The sequence below is a fragment of the Coptis chinensis genome, chromosome 2 (genome assembly GCF_015680905.1).
Source record: "Coptis chinensis isolate HL-2020 chromosome 2, ASM1568090v1, whole genome shotgun sequence".
Taxonomy (NCBI): Eukaryota; Viridiplantae; Streptophyta; class Magnoliopsida; order Ranunculales; family Ranunculaceae; genus Coptis; species Coptis chinensis.
Genome location: NC_141457.1, coordinates 109,571,324 through 109,589,736, shown reverse-complemented (window position 1 = coordinate 109,589,736; position 18,413 = coordinate 109,571,324). Strand labels below are relative to the sequence as shown.

Genomic DNA, 18,413 nt, shown 5'->3' with positions numbered 1-18,413 from the left:
TTTACTATTCAAAGGTACTTTAGTAGTTTAGTACTTGACAATGTTACGACTTAATCTTTTTATGTGGATGGGTGTGTTGGAAAATTAGATTGACTACTGCTGTTAATTTACATTTTTGATGCTTTGACTCGTAAACAAACTGCATCTCACGCAGCAGCTCTTCTTCTTCAAGAATCTCTCTTATGTAAGTTTGTTCCCTCTTCTTGTTGGGTTATCTGTTTGATCATTGGTTTATTAAGATAAAAACCATTTCATTTGCAAATAAAGAATAACAACTTTGTATCTCTTTCTCACGCGATGCAATTAAATTTTAAGTTTCATGTTTGTACGGAAGTCAAGGTTGTTTTTCTTGAGTGCGTATTGCAGAATGATGCGAAACGCATGGAGAGTGTATTTTGTGTATAAACTGGTAACCTTTTCATTATTCGAGCAACATAGCCCCAACACTTAAAAGGACTGGTGCATTTGTAATGTGTTTTGTTGTGGGCATCACCAATTGATGTACCCCTTACTGTCACGGTGGACTTGATAAGACCTTAATACTACCATTTGTAGGCTTTCATTAGCTTTCGTTTGTAACAAATGCGGAAGCTGATGTTGGCGTTACACTTTTTTCCTCTACAGTATCTGCAACCTACGGTCCATCCTCACCGTGTTGCGCTATACTAGTTGATTTGGAGGTTTTGTTTCATGGGTGAAGAAGAACTGAATGGAACTTCTGATGCCCAGGAAGCCACTATGAAAGCAAATCCAAAACTAACACTTTTACCCCTTATTGCTCTTATCTTCTATGAAGTCTCTGGAGGACCTTTTGGGGTTGAAGATTCAGTCAAGGCAGGAGGGGGTCCCCTTTTATCTTTGCTTGGTTTTTTAATTTTTCCTCTACTTTGGAGTGTTCCAGAAGCCTTAGTTACAGCTGAACTTGCTACAAGCTTTCCTGAAAATGGCGGGTATGTTCTCTGGATTTCAGCAGCGTTTGGGCCCTTTTGGGGTTTTCAGGAAGGATTCTGGAAGTGGTTCAGTGGAGTTCTGGATAATGCACTTTACCCCATTTTGTTTCTGGATTACTTGAAACGTTCTTTCCCAATTTTCAACCGGTTGATTGCTCGAATTCCAGCTTTGTTGGGACTTACTGTGTCTTTGACATATTTGAATTACAGAGGACTCAATATTGTTGGGTTTACAGCTGTTTCCCTTGCCGCCTTCTCGCTTTTGCCATTTTTAGTAATGGGACTTCTTTCAATTCCTCGAATAAGGCCTAAAAAATGGCTAGTTGTTGATTTCAGTAAGGTGGATTGGAGGGGATACTTTAATAGTATGTTTTGGAACTTAAATTACTGGGATAAAGCAAGTACATTGGCAGGGGAGGTACAAAATCCAAGCCGGATATTTCCAAAAGCTCTTCTTGGGGCTGTGGTTTTGGTGGTTTTATCATATTTGATTCCACTCCTAGCAGGCACTGGAGCTTTGGACACTGCAGCGACTGAGTGGAGTGATGGTTATTTTGCGGAAGTAGGGATGTTAATAGGTGGATTCTGGCTTAAGTGGTGGATCCAGGCAGCTGCAGCAATGTCTAACTTGGGGTTGTTTGAGGCAGAGATGAGTAGTGACGCCTTCCAGCTTCTTGGGATGAGTGAGATGGGAATGCTCCCAGCTATCTTCGCTTTAAGGTTAGCCATTGACACCTTATTGCATGCAAGTTTGCGGTAATATGCATAGCTCTCCTTTGTGTGGAACTAACTGCATAAATGCAATATTACATTCTTTTATTTTGATAAATTGGTGTGAAGACCTAATTTTATTTATATATACAATCTTTGTAGATCAAAATATGGAACCCCCACCATCAGCATCCTGTGTTCTGCAACTGGGGTCATCTTCTTATCGTGGATGAGCTTTCAAGAAATTTTAGAATTTCTTAATTTCCTCTATTCAATTGGTATGCTACTTGAGTTTGCCGCCTTCATTAAATTGAGAATAAAGAGACCTGAACTTCATAGACCCTACAAAGTTCCATTACAGACGTTTGGGGCTACAGTTCTTTGCCTGCCTCCTACAGTTTTGCTACTTCTTGTTATGTGTCTTGCCTCATGGAGGACATTCTTGGTAAGTGGGGTTGTTGTTATACTTGGGGTTTTCCTGTATCCGACGATAACACAAGCAAAGGAAAGGAAATGGGTGCGATTTGATACCGTACCGGTGCTGCCATCAGATAATTTTGTAGAAGCTCATCCTGTTGTTTCCCAGCAACATCAAATAGTTGCAGACGAGGCTTCGATAAGCCTTTTGTCAGACTTGTCACCCATTGAGGAGCAACAAAGTTCTGAAATCAAGTTAGAGGGTATCCTGAAAATGGAATAGAGTAGTCTTATCATTGTACACTTGTACTACCATATAAAATTTAACTTACTAGAGATACTTGTTACTTGTACTTCCTAGATATTATTATGTGTATCAATTCTAATGTTGTCAGAATGCATCTTATTATCTGTTTGCTTTATTTAACGCATAATTCTTTACCCGTAAGGGAGTGAAAATTGTTCAACATGGAAGCCCAAATAGTTTATCCTGGCTGCTGGATTCTTCTGAACACCATTTTCAGAAATTTGAATGGCCTAATATTAGCCCAGTTTGCTAAATTACAGGAATATTAGTTTGTTTTAAATTGTTATGTACCAAGCCTCTTTATATATGTTTATGGTCCGATTATAACTACCGGTTTTTCTAATACTGAAAACAGAACATATATGTAAGCTGTTAAAATAAAGTGGAGAAATCACTCTTCCTTCAGTGGATTAGAGTTATTTGTGGATATTGTAAATTGTTGTCTGGTTATTGTACCTGATGGTTCGTTGAGTACAAGTGAGATATGCCGCGCATTTGGAGTGAAAATAAATTGAGCTTGAATAAATATAATAAATCGGCATGAAACCTACAGGCTACACCCTGATCGTGGATATTGGTTTTTATGTGTTCGATGCTGATGGGGAGCACCTAATTTTCTATGTTTCTGACCGGGAGTGTGGATTGTGATTATTGTGACAAGCTGACAAAACTATGAGAGGTGAGTAGGTAACTCATCGAGACTTAAAAATAAAAAACAACCTCACAAAATTGTTGTGGTGCTCCTCTCCGGGCTACACTCTCGACTCTCCCGAGAGTATTTTTTTTGGACATCCTCCAAGCAATAGTCCCCAATCTGTCGCGGATGAAAGCATTTCAGTTGAAGCAGTAATTGAACGATAAGTTGGTGGCCGTGTGACTGACATGTTTTTTTATGCACGTCCACAAATTCACTATGTAGGTTTGTTGAAGCAGGAAGTAGAGTATTGTTCTGTGCAATGTGATATACACTTGCCTACCATTTCTAAACATGCACATTTTTTTAGTGTCCAGAAATTGGCTATAAGGTTTTGGAAAAATACACACCTCGGGCTCAAGTTGGTGGTACAAATGTACAATCGACTCTTTTTGAGTTTTGTTTTGTTTTGTTTTGTCCTACTTCAACCACAAAATATGGTAATTAAAAAAATGAATAATGTCGCTTCCATCTACTAATAAGCGTGTCTACATCCTCCCGTTATTGGGGTGGTTCATTAGGGATGGAGTCTACCAAATACTGAAAGGAACAGGTTAAAACATTGTTGATACTCAAGTACTTGACATTATAATTGTCCAAACCGTGACAAGATCCCAAGACGAGTCACAAGACAAGACAGTTAATTTATAGTTAATATAACCTTAAACTCGGCTTATATTCTTATAAAGTGCAAGTTATCATAAAAGAGGAAGCATGCTCGTCAATTTCTTGTTTTGTTTTTTTATTTGCTTGTTTCAGTTGTTTGTTTTGTTTTTTTAATTGTTTGTTTTGTTTTTTTTAATTCTTTAATTTTCTTGTTTCTCCTTATATAGGATCTTTTGAATTCATCTGTTTATAAACGATGGTCCTCCATCCAAATACAACCCCATGTTTGGAAGAAGGAACAAAATTTTGCAGTTCTGGTCACAGAATTGGGAGAACTACGACGATCTCGTTGATGGTTGATTAGTGTATGACTATGACTATGGATTCGAGCATAATTGTTAAAAAAAAGTATCAAACAATATTGAGATTGGTCGTCCCTAGAAAATATATTGATTCACTCTACTGTAGTAAAAATCCAACCATTATCCAATTGGCAAACAACTTCATATTTGTGGATGGAATCTCAATTAGAGTGTGGGGCTTTCACTTTTGCTGTGGCTTAGGTAAAGAGTCTCTCTCTAGCCGTAGACAGAAAATGAATCCGGGCCTTTGATGCGGTCTATTACGATGGTTCAACGACCGGCTTCACTTCCACTTAACAAAAATTCTAGTGAAGTGGACGCCAAGAAAAGAAGCACATTCATTATTTTTGAAATTTCAATCTCTATCTAATATATGCCCACCCCCCTTAACCAAAAGCACCACTTCTAACGACCTTCATTTGTCTTAACTTTTCTCCTTCTTTCTCATTCGTAAATAAAAAGAGATCCTTATCGTCACATTCATTCCATCTTCTCTCTCTTTTCTCTCTAACGTGTTGATGATATAGAGAGGAGAAAATTACAAGAGTGTTATAATGAGCATGGATAGAGAAGAGGTTGTCGTAGTAACGAGTCGGGCAGAGATTGATACAAGAGCACCATTTCAGTCAGTTAAGGAGGCTGTAATGTTGTTTGGAGAGAGAGTTTTGGCTGGAGAAATTTATGCCAACAAGCTCAAAGAGGTAACTAATTAAGCTTGCACACATTAAGAAATAATCCTGTTTTGTATTATAATTAAAAGGCAAAACCATTTATTGTTGCTAATCGTGTTGGCCTCAGCCATTTATACGAATCATTATATGTCCGTTCACTGATTGTCTGCATGTTTGCAGATAGATTTAAGTATTATCTACATATGCGCTTAAATTTGTCTTAGCTTCATCACTGCTATGTAGTAGAGTGGTTTGTTGGATGATGAATACTAGCATATATCAACAAATGCTAAAAGTAAAATCTACACACACAGTATATGAATACTTGCATACTCCATTTTCTGCTCAGGTTAGTAAAACGTACTTTGTTCTCAAGATATTGAAACATATTACTAAGCCATTGATCATTTGAAACGATGCGATTTAAGTTGGGCCTGACCATCCAATTGTGTAGTAGCTAGCTCAATTCATAGTTTAAAATCAGATAGAACTGTTATACATTATTTTCTATTTTATTATAAACTCAAAAAATGTGCAATACGTTGCTTGTACCTGAGAGCAAGCTTCCCGCTTGTGAAGCTGTATGGTGCAAGTTGCTGGCTTTCTTTATCATGTGTTGATGGCATCATTTGTTGATGGCATCAACTTGATGCTCATATATGTGCAGTTGTTCTCTCCTATATTTTTTTTCTTTTTCTGTAAGCAATTGTATACTATACTATGGAGTATGTTCATGTGATTCTAGTTGATTTGTAGTATAAGCTTCACCCTTTTGAGGAAATGATATAGTGCCTTTTTCATTTTTCTTATATTGCATTATGTTCATTTTAGTGATATATATGATCGAATATATGATATATATAAATTTTATTTCCTGGGAGCATTAGTCTGATTTTTCAAGTCATGAAATAACTACTGTTTTGCATCCTCAATCAAATGGTCCTATAGCGCACAGTAGACCAGTTGAATTGCCTATTAAATTGGTGGAAGTACTAACATTTGCAAATTTTTTTGGGTGTGGTTATTCTTTCTATATAGATGAGAGCTGCATCAATTGAAAATGGTAATGGCACATCAAGAATTGGATCTGTGACGGCTGAGCTTGAAGAGACAAAGCATAATCTCGAGAAAGCAAGGGAAGAAAGTATGTTAATGGCCAATTCCCTTTATAACCTTAAAGAAGAGCTTGAACAAACTAAAAGAGAACTACAACAGTTCAAGGCAAGAGAATCTGAAAAACAAAGAATAGATCCTGAGATCGAAGACCTCAAATTCGTGGAACATTCAACTAAAGTTGAAGTGAAGGCACTCACTGTTAATGAAGAAGCAAAGGGATTTCAGAAGAAACGATACGTAAAATTTGCTAGCCCTCCTTCGCTAGCTCAAGTTATAAGTCCAGAATATAGTGAAGAAGTGCTAGAGAGACATCCTTCACTGAAGAAGAAAAAAAAGAAACCATTGATCCCTTTACTAGGAGGAATTTTCTCCAAAAAAAAAGGAAGTCAAGAAGTTTCATTGCCTAAAACCCGAGCTTTTTGAGTGCCTATATGCATAGATTGAGAAATTTATTTTTTCTTCTTATTGCTCTAATAATTTGGAGGATGCACTAAAAGATATGATGGATCATCAAGTGGTGTGGATTTTTGCACAATGGGCAGTTACTCGGCCAAGGCTTTTAAGAACTCAAAATATTCATATTGCTCTTTGATTTTTTTGTTGAACTATACTGTTGGTCAGGAGTTGCATTAAACTTGCTCAAATGGATATGAATGAAGGTCGATGTAATAAGGAATACCATACAGATAAATAAAATTTTTACTAGGATATTTGTTTTTGTCTTAGCAAACAACTTCGATGTCAGCAAATAACTCCTGAGAGTTGCGTCTCAAATTCCTATTGTTACTGGTATCCACCAAATTGTTGGTTGACCGGCCATTTTCGTTTTGGACTTCAGCCATAAGGGTGCTGAAAGTATAATAACACTAGAGTATATAATAAACCTTTTAATTCGGCTTATTATAATAACAACACTAGAGTGAATCCAATTAATATCAAGACCAAGTAACGTGTCCAACAAAATTGAGAATAATATACGAGGTCAAGAGATTCTTCTTGAGGTCTTTTTGTGGCCTAACGGGAACTTAAATGATGAGCACCAACACCATCGAAGTACCCAAAGACAAAGTGAGTTGTGGAAGTTCTAAGAAACATGAAGAATTTGTCATGCGTTCCAAGATGTGGAAGCAACAACAATAAGAACACCAACCGGTTGTCGCGGCCCACTTCACTATTGGAGCGCTTCCAACAACCTATCTTCCGCCTGTTCATGTTAACATCCCTTCAGAAGGCAACCCGTCAAAGAGGACCGGTAAATGCAGCATCAGCTTATAAACAGACCGATTCAAACCATACGGAAGGCATCACAGAGTGCATACAGTTCATGAAAAAATCTGCTTCCGTGAACAGCATTTGCGAGTCCACAGCTATTATATCGGTGGCAGTTGTATAGGCTAGCTTTGTAATTATGGTGACGATATCAATATAGCTTCATGATTGTAATATCATATTAGGTCGCACTTAATATAAGGTAATCGAGTAATTATTAGGTGTGTAATGATTTCAAAACAATTTTGTTGGTAATACGCTAATATCGTATTGTTTGACTGTTGCTGTGAACACTCATTTTATGTATCCAAGTTTTTTTTTTGTTCGATAATTTTATGTACCTAAGTATGACCATTCAAATGTCAAATAAAATTCACAAAAATCCATGTGCCTGCAATCAATCAATGGAGTTAAGGGTAGAATTCGAGCTAAACGAGCCGAGCTTTACCATGTTCAAGTTCAGCTCGTTAATTACACGAGATTTCAATTGAATTCTAGCTCGGCTCATATAGTTAAACGAGCGAGTTCGAGCCAAGCCCGAGCCGAGCCTGAGTGGCTCAATCATTTTACATTACAAATATGCTATTTGAGTTAAACGAGCCGAGCTTCATCAAGCTCATTTGTTACACGAGTTTTAATTTGAGCTCGAGCTTGAGCTCGGCTGATATAAACAAACAAACTCGAGAGCCAAACTAAACGAGCCGAGCCGGCTCAAATTACACCATTTGAGTGCGCTATGATCAGTCATTCAGTCCTTGCAAAGAGATGACTTTGACGTTTGACTCTGTGTATAAACCCCATGGGCTGGACTGATCTGAGTGGTCCATATTTACAGGCCCAAAGAGTTATATATCAGTTCGTCTACCCTCTACAGCCGAAATTGGAACTGTGAAAGTGGAAAGTTGGTTTTTACCTAGTTCCAATTTATCTTCAAGAAGTAACAATGCCAGGTACGTGTTTTTTTCCCCTTTCTCTTTGTTGTTTATGCATATATAGTTTACTAGAAATGTTTAACTTGCAGGGGGACGTGAATCAGAAATAGAGGAGAAGGTTTCTTTTGAGCTAACTGATGAAATCATTAAAAGCATTGAAGTCGGCATGGATCTCATCGATCACGTGAGTTCCTTGTTATTTTTCTCTATTGCCCATCTTATGAAATAGACACTTGATCTATTTTCATGATTAACCCTAAATTATTTTCTTTCCAATTTTACTCAATAGAAAAATTGTTGTTAATTCTATATTTTTTTCCCACTTGCAATCAACAACATAATTATCTGAGCATAAGAGGAAAAGAAAAAAAGTGATGACTTAATTAGGATTGTTGTGCTATGGAAGGAACCTAAATAAGTAGTGTATCTTAACTCTTCAATATTTTTGTATCCTAGTTCTAAATGAAAAGAAAAACAATGAAGAAAATGGAAGGAGAAATATTCTCATTAATTAAAATTTAAATAAGGATTATTGTGTAATTGAGTATGAAGATTGAGGAATCATCATTCGTATTGTGGACTATAAAGGTTGTCTATGAGTGGTGACCATTTTCAGTTTGGATTTTCAGACCGGTCCGATCAGCTCTATGGATTTTCACAAAGTGACTGCCAGTGGCGATAAGACGGATAAGTATATCTTCGCCTTTCTGTACTAAAATCAGCTATAGCCCCAATTATATGTTGTGATTTTCTGTTGTTGTTAATTATGCTTGAGTCTTGAATTTTTGAGTTTCTATTAATCTTTTTGATAGTAAGAATTTTATTCCCTGATCCCTTAAATTCTAATGTTTTGGTTTTCTTATTATATTAAATTATTATTTTTAATGGTTAGGTTTCAATTTTTATTTTGGAAACTAATGTCTAGTTTTCAATTGGTTCTTTGGGTATATTGATTTTTATTTTATTTTTTTTTGAATGAGTTGAAACAGACTGTTTATTGCTTTCCTATTTTTTCTTGGTATGTGATATATGAGAATGTTTGAATTTGAGAATACGAAGATTTGATTATTGTGTTTCTGTTTCTTAACAAAATGGTATTTGTTTTGTTGGTTTATGAAGATCTGGGCAACCCCGTGGAGGAGGACAACGCAAACTAACAACCCATGATGCGCTTAGATATCTCAAAGATGTAAAGGACACACTTCATAATAAAAGGCAAGAGTACGATGACTTTCTTGATGTCATGAAAGATTTCAAGTCCCAAAGGTTTGATTACTTTTAATTTGTGTTAAATTTCCCTTCAGTACATTTGGATTGTAGGTGTTTAAGAAGCATTTGATAACAACAGTCTACTCTTTTTGTTTTTGTTTATTTTGGTTGCAGAATAAACACTGCAGATGTTATAGCAAAAATCAAAGTTTTGTTCAGAGGCCACCAAAATCTCATCTTAGGCTTCAATACCTTCTTACCAAATGGTTACGAGATTACCCTCCCGCTTGAGGGAGACAAATAACGAGCCTCTTCCAGAAGTTAGCTGATCCCGGGGGAGCATGAATTCTTGGCTCCGGCCCTAGATTTGCACAAGGATAACATTAGATATATCTCAGTTATAGTGTAATAACATCTGGAATAGACTTGGGACCATTATGCACTCTACTATATTTTACTGATATGTGCGAAGGTTGGAGATAAACAATGTTACTACTTTAATGATGGTTTATTTTTTTTATGTCTTTTCAAAAGATTTCTATACTGGCTTGAATGATTTGCTGTGTATGGATTATTATCAAATATTATCAGGCATATTTTGTGAGCAATGAAAGATCGAATAGTTTGTTAACAGGCCCATTAGAATATTTGTAAAATTTTGGTCTGATGGGGATATGGTTTGGGCCTGGATCATGAGTGGAGCCTTTGAATTTGGTAATTAGTAATGAGCCCAAATAAACAATTGGTACCATCTGTTAACTAGACCTAAACGGAATACGATTTGGCCGTTTAAAAAAAGCCACGTGACTCACTTGTTTACAAAATGTTTGGAATTTTTAGGTAAGCAATGACTTCTATATCAGTTTTATATGGAATCAAAATTATTTCCTTAATTTTTAGTAAGGCTTACCGCCCTTGTCATTTATGCAAAAAGAAATTAATTTTTTTTGGAAAAGAATTAAATGTTGAAAAACTTTACTGAATATTTTAGGAAGCCTGCAAAATGTTGCGCGTGTTAATAAGGAATCTAATTAGTCCCCACGAGTCATCCTTGCCGAGAATTTAAACCGTGACCACCTGAAATGGGAGAAGCATCTTTTGCTTTGTTCTTCCCCATCTGAATCAACTTTAAAGAAGCCGGCTCAATGCTCAAGATGTCCCTCAAACCGCCTCCAGGCAAAAGATAATTTGTGGGGATTGTTTTTCAGATTTTAACTTCAGGTATGTCCTCAATTCTTAGTTAATCTTCCATCAACCTGCTTTGTGCATGCCCTGTTTAAATCATGTGGCGCTTGGATGGAAGAACATATGCCCAAGTTTAATGTGGATTCATCTTCTGATGAAGTTAGTAGAGGTGTAAGAAGTTACCTGGATTTGTATTTTGAGATCATCTGTGATATCTTTTTGAGACTTCCCATTAAGGATCTTATGTGTTGTAAGTGCGTATGTAAGACCTGGTACAAATTAACAAGGGATTCTGAATTCATTAATATGCATTTGAAGAGAGCACTGTCTCATCCGCTCATTGTAAACAAGTGAGAAAACGTGGTGCATGCAAGTTACATGTCGTTTTTTAAACGGCCAAATCGTATTCCGTTTAGATCTAGTTAACATATGGTACAAATTGTAAAAAATTGAAAGTATTTTATATTTTTAGGCAAGAAAAATAATACATTATATTTATTTTATTGTAAAAAGCTTCAAAATACGTTGCATTTTTAAATGCCCACATAAAACGCAACATCCGCCTAAAGAGAAAGAGGGGTAAAATATTAGGGCTTGGGCCGATAAAAATCTTAAAATCCATATTTAGAGGGGGGCCAGGAATAACCCTTTTCGGTTAAACACTTCCAACTCTCCACAGGTGCAGCGCAACCGATACTTTGAGTTTCGAGTAAGAAGGCGGGCATTTTTTTTTCCCTCGCTCCAATTCTTCGAAATGATGGCAGGTAAATTTTCGTTAGTGGTTTGGCGATAAGCGCTCAATACTGTGTACTAAAAACATTTAAACTGGTGGTTTTGGTGACAAGGTGGACGTGAATCAGAAAGAGAGGAGAAAGTCTCGTTAGAGTTGACTGAAGAAATCATTAAAAGCATGGAAGTCGGCATGGCTTTCCGCGACTACGTTAGTTCCTCGACTTCTCTCTATTGATTATTTAATTGCAATAAACACTTTATCTGTCTTTGAATTTCACTAGTTTTGAACTTGTTTTCGGAATTTAAAACCCCATTTGAAAAATGGATGCTAATTCTATTTCTAATTCGACTAAGTAAAACAGAACAGGATAGAAAAAAGAAAGTTGTATATTTGAGTATGTGTCTTTACTTTGGATTTACAGAATGGTCGGATCAGCTCTATGGATTTCCACAAAGCGTCAGGATATCTAGTGACAGCCAGTGACGATGAGTCGATTCGCCTTTATGATGTCTCCAATGCAATGTATGCTCCTTTCCATTTTAATTTTTCTAAACAGTGCCTCTCTATGAGTATGTGTTGACCCAAGTCACTTTGTCATGGGTTCCTGTGTGCTGACCTAAGTCACATTGTAAGCAATGCCTCTCTATCCAAATGAATATGCCTGTGTTGTATCCGACCCAGATATGTATCCTTATCCAACCTGTTTGTTTTTCAGTATGGTATGAATGTTATATTGATTCTGACTAGTGAATGTTGATACAGAAGTAGATAGTTATGAACATTCTGATGTGGATATTAAGTTATCATAAACTATGCTCCCCAATGCCACTCCAGTTAAGGCAGAGAGCCTTAAGTGCCGTTTGTTAACTTGACTACAAGCATGTAGGAAATCCAGTTAATTAAGCAAAAAACCAAGTTGAGGTGCAGAACGGAGTTATAAATCGATTACTCTTTCATCTAGAGAAGTTATTAGGGAACATAACAAAAAATTTATGCAGACACATAACATTATGAAGAAAAGCAAAATCAGATGGGGTCTTTCAGTATAGGTTGTGGAATATTATCTTGATGTTATAGAGAAATGTCATCTCTGTCCGAAGTGCAATGTGGTTTTGCAATGTTTGGGTTAGCTCTTACTTATTTTGGTGCTAAACTACTAATGTGGACCTTCTGAGCCAAAAAAAAAAAAAAAAAAAAAAAAAAAAAATAGAAGAAGAAAAAGTGGACCTTCTGAGGTTACTTCCGAATTGTTGTTTGTTGCTTTCTCCTCTATAAGAGTTAGTTTTTTATACTTTTCCTCAACCATCCCTAATAATGTCTCTTTTGTTTTTCCAGGTGTTTAAAAACCATTAATAGCAAGAAGTATGGTGTAGATCTGGTTTCCTTTACTTCTCAACCAACAACAGTTATATATTCCTCAAAGAACGGCTGGGATGGTTAGTTTTTCGACATTATATATATATATAGCCCGATTCCTAAAAGAACCTTAAATAAGTACCAAATCTAAAACAATCCCAACTTCACCTATAAAATGATTTAAAACCTAATCTTTTGTGTATATGATCTACTAACCATAAAGAATATCTCTACAAAAATTTAACTCGTTTGATATCTTCTAACTTAGATAAAAATTGTTGTCCACTTTTGAAAAAATATCTAACGGTCCAGAAATGTCTAGTTTTTGTAATTATCTTTTGCCAATGTTAAAAATTATTAAACAAGTTGAATTTTTGTAGATATATTATTTGTGGTTAGTAGATCATATCCACAAAAAATTATGTTTTAAATCACTTTGTAGGTGAAGTTGTGGGTTGTTTTAGATTTGATACTTATTTAAGGTCTTTTTAGGAGCCGGGCTATATAGTCCAGATCTTAGAAGTATATACTTATTTTAAGTTAAAATAAGTACGCAAGTAAAATTTCACCTATAAAATGAATTAAAACCTAATTTTTTGTGGATATCATTTACTCACCATAAACATCATCTTTACAAAATTTCAATTCATTTGGAAATTTCTAACTTAGGCAAAATATTATTGCAAAAACACTATTTTCTGGATTGTTAGATTTCTTTTTAAAGATGACAACAATTTTTATCTAGGTTAGAGGTTTCTAAATGAGCTGAAATTTTGTAGAGATGGTCTTTATAGTGAGTAGATGATATCCACAAAAAATTGGGTTTGAATTCATTTTCTAAGTGAAATTTTACTTACGTACTTATGTTAAGTGATGTATTTATTTTAACTTAAAATAAGTATGTACTTCTAAGATCCGGACTGTATATATACGAGCAGATTCTATTTACCATACTTTTTATACTATAATTTATACCATATCCCCCTACAAGATGAGTTAAGTGCTAATAATTTGATAACATCTCCATATAAATTCGTCTCATTTAGAAATATTTAACTTAGTTAAAAATCATTCTCAATTTTGTTTTTTTTTAAACGGTTTAAATTTTACGATTTTGCAATTATCTTTTGACATAGTTAAACATTATCAAATTAGTTGAAATTTTGTAGAGATGATCTTCATGGTTAGTTGAACACATCTACAAAAAATTAGGTTATAATTAGTGTTGTACATAAAGTTGTGGGACATGATATAAACTATGGTATAAAAAGTGTGATAAACAAAATCTGCTCGATATAAAAAGTGTGGTAAACAGAATCTGCTAAAGATGCACATGGATTTATTTATTGTTTAATTTATCTTTGCAGAATCTTTACGTCTCCTTTCCTTGCACGATAACAAATACTTAAGATACTTTAAAGGCCATCATGACAGGTCTGGGCCCTACCATTTTAGACATGTTCTTTTACACCTCAAGTGACTAACTAAAATGAGATGTCAAAAGTGTCAAGCTTATGGATAGTTTTGGGTTGTCTAGGGTTGTCTCGCTTAGCATGTGCTCTCGAAAGGAATGCTTCATATCAGGTTCCCTCGATCGGACTGTTTTACTCTGGGATCAAAGAGCTGAGAAGTGTCAGGTGAATGCCTTAAGCCCTTAACTATTTTGTGTTGGTACTTATTGTAATAATAATTGTTATTTTTTCCAATGGATCTCTGATTCTATTTCTATTGTGGCAGTCTCTTTTACGTGTACAGGGGAGGCCTGCCGTCGCTTATGATGATCAAGGACTAGTTTTTACTATTGCATTTGGAGGATATGTAAGAATGTTTGATGCTCGCAAGTATGAAAAGGTTTGTAGTTTGACTCAAGTACTTTTATCAGCAGTTTAGCATGGAATTGATTATACATTATGCCACTTGTTTTAGGGTCCTTTTGACATATTTTCTGTTGGTGGAGATCTGTCTGATGCCAATGTTGTAAAATATAGTAATGATGGAAGACTCATGCTCTTGACCACCACGGATGGATTTATTCATGTACTTGACTCTTTTCGTGGAACACTTGTAAGTTTCTCTTTAGTTTCTACATTTCAAGAATTATCCTTTGGCTGTTATTTCCATATGATTAAATTGGTCTCTGTCGCATTTGGCATTATTGCTAGTTATGAAGATATGCTTGATGTACTCCCTGTCATTGTTTTGGGTGTAGCTTTCCACTTACAACGTTAAGCCTGTTTCGAGCAATTCCACACTGGAGGCATCTTTCAGCCCAGAAGGAATGTTTGTTGTATCAGGTATCACAATTATAGTATATCATTTTTCTTATAACACGTTTGTTGTCGTGTTCTTATGTTCTACATGGAAATGTATTAAATATGTTCTTTTAATTTTGGTTGGTTTACAAGTTCAAACATGCTTCCAATATTATGTATTTTAATATGGATGATCAGAGCTATAATACTTCATATCAGTTATCTGCAATCTCTTACAAATTACCTTGTTATAGTTAATACTTGTGCGAAAGAATTGTTGCAGTATAGCATTTACATGAAATGAAGTGAGAGGAGTTGCCACAGACCTTGTAACTAATACAGGGTCCCCTCATTGGAGAAAGTAGGCTCTGACCTATCAAGATTTTTAGCGTGTAGGAAGTCGAAACACTCTTATTCCAAAAACACTAATTTAAGGATTTCCTGACATAGAAGAAAGAAAGCTACGATGCCCCTAAGTTTGCATAATTTGGTCACAGTGGTTGATATTAATATTTACTAATTTATGATTTTTATTTTTCGTGGAGACTGTACCTTAGCTTTCCTGTTTCCTCCTATTCTGCTTTCTCTAGTCCAGGATGAAGGTATGTTAGCTTACAGATAATCAGTTGACTCCATCTTTTCTGATTCTTTGCAGGTTCAGGTGATGGCAGTGTATATGTATGGAACATTCGTTCTGGCAAGGAAGTATGATGATTGCTTTGGATTCTTGCTAACATTTTTGTTTCTCAGGAAATCATGATTGCAATATATTTATCTAATTAATTTGAAGGATTGAGGCAAACACTTTAATGGCTGTAGACTGCAAGTCTCATGTGTATATATAGAATTGGAGATGGAGAATAAATTAACAATATTTAAGTAACTTATAAAATGATAGCCTCAGCTGAGAAAAGACCATACACCCCCCTCCTTTCCCTATCTCAGTGGTAACATGATGAATATCCTTGAAACATCCAGGTTCAGAATAAGATTTAGTAGGAAGTGGTTTGGCCCTTATAAATGGTTGATAGTCATGACGCTTGTAAGATAAAAAGAAGAATACGATAAACAACAAGAATTAAGGTGTTACTGCTTAATAGCTTGATTCACATTTTGCATGACTTGTAACTTGAAGTTCATGTCTATGCACCTTTGGCTACGTATGTTATGAGCGTGTCTTACGACTTGATAACTTTGTCTGTGGTTTTGCATGTCAAAATATGATGATTAATGACTTCACTTCTAATGTTTCATTAATATGTTGTAAGTTTGTAACTATCATTTATGTCTTGTGTCCTTGCCATGTCCTCTTTTTAAGATTTGTCTATGTTGTGGAGTCCTTGTCCGTGTCCATGCTTCATAGGTCGTCTCTAGATTTTTATTTTTATTTTTGTTTTTCCTTTTTCATTTCTTTTTATTTTTCATTTCTTTTAATTTTTTTTAAAAAAAAAAAATCATAATGACTTTCCGGCTTCATTTTGGATTTCAAAATTTAAGTTGGTTTTTCTTAATGTTTCCAGGTTGCTAGTTGGATGAGTACAGAACTTGAACCTCCAGTTATTAAATGGGCCCCTGGATGTCTTATGTTTGCAACTGGATCTTCTGAACTCTCATTCTGGGTTCCAGACTTGTCAAAATTGGGGTCATTTGTTGGTGCAAAGTAGAGTTTCCATGAAACATGAAGGAACTCTAGGGTTTTTTTAAAATGAAAAAGAGCTTCAAATCTTCTACAGGTATTCTATGGTTTTATTCTATAATGATCGATGTATTGAGTCATCTACAGATTTACACGTATTATGTATGCAATATATTGAATAATTGATTGCCTCATTTACAGAAGCAATCGATGCACTGGGTTTAGATAAATTAGGTGTCTGCAATTCAAACTATCCCCCTACAGTGAAGAAGAATGCACGCACATCTAATTTTGTGGAGCTATTGTGGAGTTGGACATTCTTAACTGGGTTTTATATGTGGCTGTAGTCCCAGTTAATATATATTATATGCATGAGGCGAAGCAGACACAACCGACCGTTCAGGTACTCTTGTGAGATATTAACACCTCCTTGCTGTTATTAATTCTTTTAGCAGGAAGGGTTTCCCTTTGGCATTTGCATATAATCCTATATGTTTTTCTGCTAAAAGCTGAAAATTTTCTTAGTAAAAGCTAAAAGTCTTCCGAAATGTGTATTCAATATCAGGTGTATTCCGAAATGTATGATAAGCAATCAATTGGAAGTTTGAATATGAATATATTTCATTTAATTGCACTTTAAAAGAGAACTTGTGGCAAAGACTATAATAAATGCTTGCAATTGTTGTTGATCCCTTTCAAGTGCTGTTGTTTAACCTTTATTAGACACATCAAAATCATTCATGCAACTTGAAGAATCCATAATTGGGTCCAGTGATGGGTTTTGAGGAAATAATTAACTACCGAATCTAGTCCACAATTTCTACAGCTCTTTTTGACAAGGACTTGGCTAAGGTCTCGGTCGATTATCTTAGCTATTGTTATACCAATTTATGTAGTGGACCCCTTTAGACACCTCTGTTTGGCTGTTCAAATGATAACATTTTTAAGTCCAATAATGAATTTTTTTAGTCTTTAGATTATTTTCAAAACTCATGAATTAAGATGCTCAAATGGTTGGGTCATCTTGATCTCGAAAAGCACTTTTGGCACCGATCGTGTAGGTGCTGACGTTAAAATGCACCGATTGTGTAGTTTTGGAAATTTACAGTTGAAAAGCAAAATGCAGTTGAGGCCATTATTTGCACCGTGAATATTGTGGGGAAATAGATATTAAGCACTACACCTGATATTGGTTAGTCCTAAGAAATGGAAGTAGTAATTGTGATTGACAACTTTATTTACCAGGAAAAGCATTCACGATTGTTTCCGTCATTCTACCATTTTTGTTACATGATTCATTGGTTGCTGGAGAATCTAATATATAACACTGATATTAATCATATTACCATGTCAGCACTTATGAACATAACATCTGAATGTATATATATATATATATATATTTAGGGCATTTGGAGAACTGAATGAGTATAAGCTATCGGTGAAATCAAACTATGGTACAAATTTCAAAGCAGGCTGACTAAAATTTTAGAGAATGTAGTTACCCTTGAAATTTTCTCCCCGTATCCTGACGCACCATTGCATGTATTTCATGCAGTGAACGCTCCGGACGCCCTGACAGGCATTTTTAGTTGGGTACCATATCTTTTCTCTGCCCACGGGGTAATTTTTTTTATGATATCTGAACCAACAATGCTACTTTAGTGTATGGCTCAACTACTTCGTAAATTACTAGAACTACCTTTCAACCCAAAGTCGTTCTGGGGAGGGCAGTCTGAGTATTAGATCACAAGTTCAAAGTTTCACCAAAAAAGGATGTTCTGAAAAAATTTCAATTTCCTTTTCTTATTGTCAATTTTAAGGACGAAAGTAACCATCGTCTAAAAGCATTTCCAATGCAAGCCATTCTTATTCACCTCCACGCAAGTTCTATTTTTTTTCTTTTCTACCGTTTTGGTGAAAAACAAGGTGAGGCCTATCCAATACAAATGTGGTTATTATTTTTGGACAGGATGTTTGATTTTGTTTGAATGTAAAAATCGAAAAAAA

At 35.4% G+C, this 18,413-nt stretch overlaps 4 protein-coding genes across 6 annotated transcripts; all 4 read left to right on the top strand.

The window, feature by feature from the left end:
- Positions 1-42: 42 nt before the first annotated feature.
- Positions 43-2,475, top strand: LOC147520456 (putative polyamine transporter At3g19553). Of its 2 annotated transcripts, XM_086591966.1 has the most exons (3): positions 43-184; positions 625-1,670; positions 1,824-2,475. In XM_086591966.1, exons 2-3 carry the CDS (start codon positions 691-693, stop codon positions 2,359-2,361), a joined length of 1,518 nt encoding a protein of 505 aa, XP_086448092.1. In that variant the 5' UTR covers positions 43-184; positions 625-690; the 3' UTR covers positions 2,362-2,475. The 2 variants fall into 2 exon arrangements, with proteins under 2 accessions (XP_086448092.1, XP_086448093.1); XM_086591967.1 differs by lacking the exon at positions 43-184 and having other exon boundaries at positions 547-1,670.
- A 1,973-nt stretch (positions 2,476-4,448) lies between these two features.
- Positions 4,449-6,567, top strand: LOC147520455 (WEB family protein At1g75720-like). The gene is made up of 2 exons (XM_086594952.1): positions 4,449-4,748; positions 5,757-6,567. The coding sequence occupies exons 1-2, from the start codon at positions 4,602-4,604 to the stop codon at positions 6,255-6,257; spliced, it is 648 nt and encodes a 215-aa protein (XP_086451078.1). The 5' UTR covers positions 4,449-4,601; the 3' UTR covers positions 6,258-6,567.
- A 1,365-nt stretch (positions 6,568-7,932) lies between these two features.
- LOC147520454 (paired amphipathic helix protein Sin3-like 3) lies at positions 7,933-9,777 on the top strand. The gene is made up of 5 exons (XM_086591965.1): positions 7,933-8,053; positions 8,125-8,219; positions 8,665-8,726; positions 9,155-9,301; positions 9,419-9,777. Exons 1-5 carry the CDS (start codon positions 8,047-8,049, stop codon positions 9,546-9,548), a joined length of 441 nt encoding a protein of 146 aa, XP_086448091.1. The 5' UTR covers positions 7,933-8,046; the 3' UTR covers positions 9,549-9,777.
- Positions 9,778-10,332: 555 nt separating this feature from the next.
- Positions 10,333-18,201, top strand: LOC147520453 (Transducin/WD40 repeat-like superfamily protein). 2 transcript variants are annotated; one of them, XM_086591963.1, is made up of 13 exons: positions 10,333-10,465; positions 11,109-11,193; positions 11,275-11,369; positions 11,584-11,684; positions 12,498-12,598; positions 13,886-13,952; positions 14,056-14,155; positions 14,256-14,369; positions 14,445-14,582; positions 14,728-14,812; positions 15,426-15,475; positions 16,291-16,503; positions 16,608-17,105. In XM_086591963.1, exons 2-12 carry the CDS (start codon positions 11,184-11,186, stop codon positions 16,432-16,434), a joined length of 1,005 nt encoding a protein of 334 aa, XP_086448089.1. In that variant the 5' UTR covers positions 10,333-10,465; positions 11,109-11,183; the 3' UTR covers positions 16,435-16,503; positions 16,608-17,105. The 2 variants fall into 2 exon arrangements, with proteins under 2 accessions (XP_086448089.1, XP_086448090.1); XM_086591964.1 differs by lacking the exon at positions 10,333-10,465 and adding an exon at positions 17,962-18,201 and having other exon boundaries at positions 10,995-11,193; positions 16,608-16,809.
- The last annotated feature ends 212 nt before the right edge of the window (positions 18,202-18,413 follow it).

What these genes read in the sequence shown, in the direction of transcription:
- LOC147520455 (XM_086594952.1), top strand. Translation starts at nt 4,602, where the DNA reads ATGAGCATGGATAGAGAAGAGGTTGTCGTAGTAACGAGTCGGGCAGAG. An exon ending in ATGCCAACAAGCTCAAAGAG is followed by an intron (nt 4,749 to 5,756) that starts GTAACTAATTAA and finishes CTTTCTATATAG; the next exon opens with ATGAGAGCTGCATCAATTGA.
- LOC147520456 (XM_086591966.1), top strand. Translation starts at nt 691, where the DNA reads ATGGGTGAAGAAGAACTGAATGGAACTTCTGATGCCCAGGAAGCCACT. An exon ending in CCAGCTATCTTCGCTTTAAG is followed by an intron (nt 1,671 to 1,823) that starts GTTAGCCATTGA and finishes CAATCTTTGTAG; the next exon opens with ATCAAAATATGGAACCCCCA.
- LOC147520454 (XM_086591965.1), top strand. An exon ending in AGTGGCGATAAGACGGATAA is followed by an intron (nt 8,727 to 9,154) that starts GTATATCTTCGC and finishes TGGTTTATGAAG; the next exon opens with ATCTGGGCAACCCCGTGGAG. An exon ending in AAAGATTTCAAGTCCCAAAG is followed by an intron (nt 9,302 to 9,418) that starts GTTTGATTACTT and finishes TTTTGGTTGCAG; the next exon opens with AATAAACACTGCAGATGTTA.
- LOC147520453 (XM_086591964.1), top strand. An exon ending in GCATGGCTTTCCGCGACTAC is followed by an intron (nt 11,370 to 11,583) that starts GTTAGTTCCTCG and finishes TTGGATTTACAG; the next exon opens with AATGGTCGGATCAGCTCTAT. An exon ending in ACATTCGTTCTGGCAAGGAA is followed by an intron (nt 15,476 to 16,290) that starts GTATGATGATTG and finishes TAATGTTTCCAG; the next exon opens with GTTGCTAGTTGGATGAGTAC.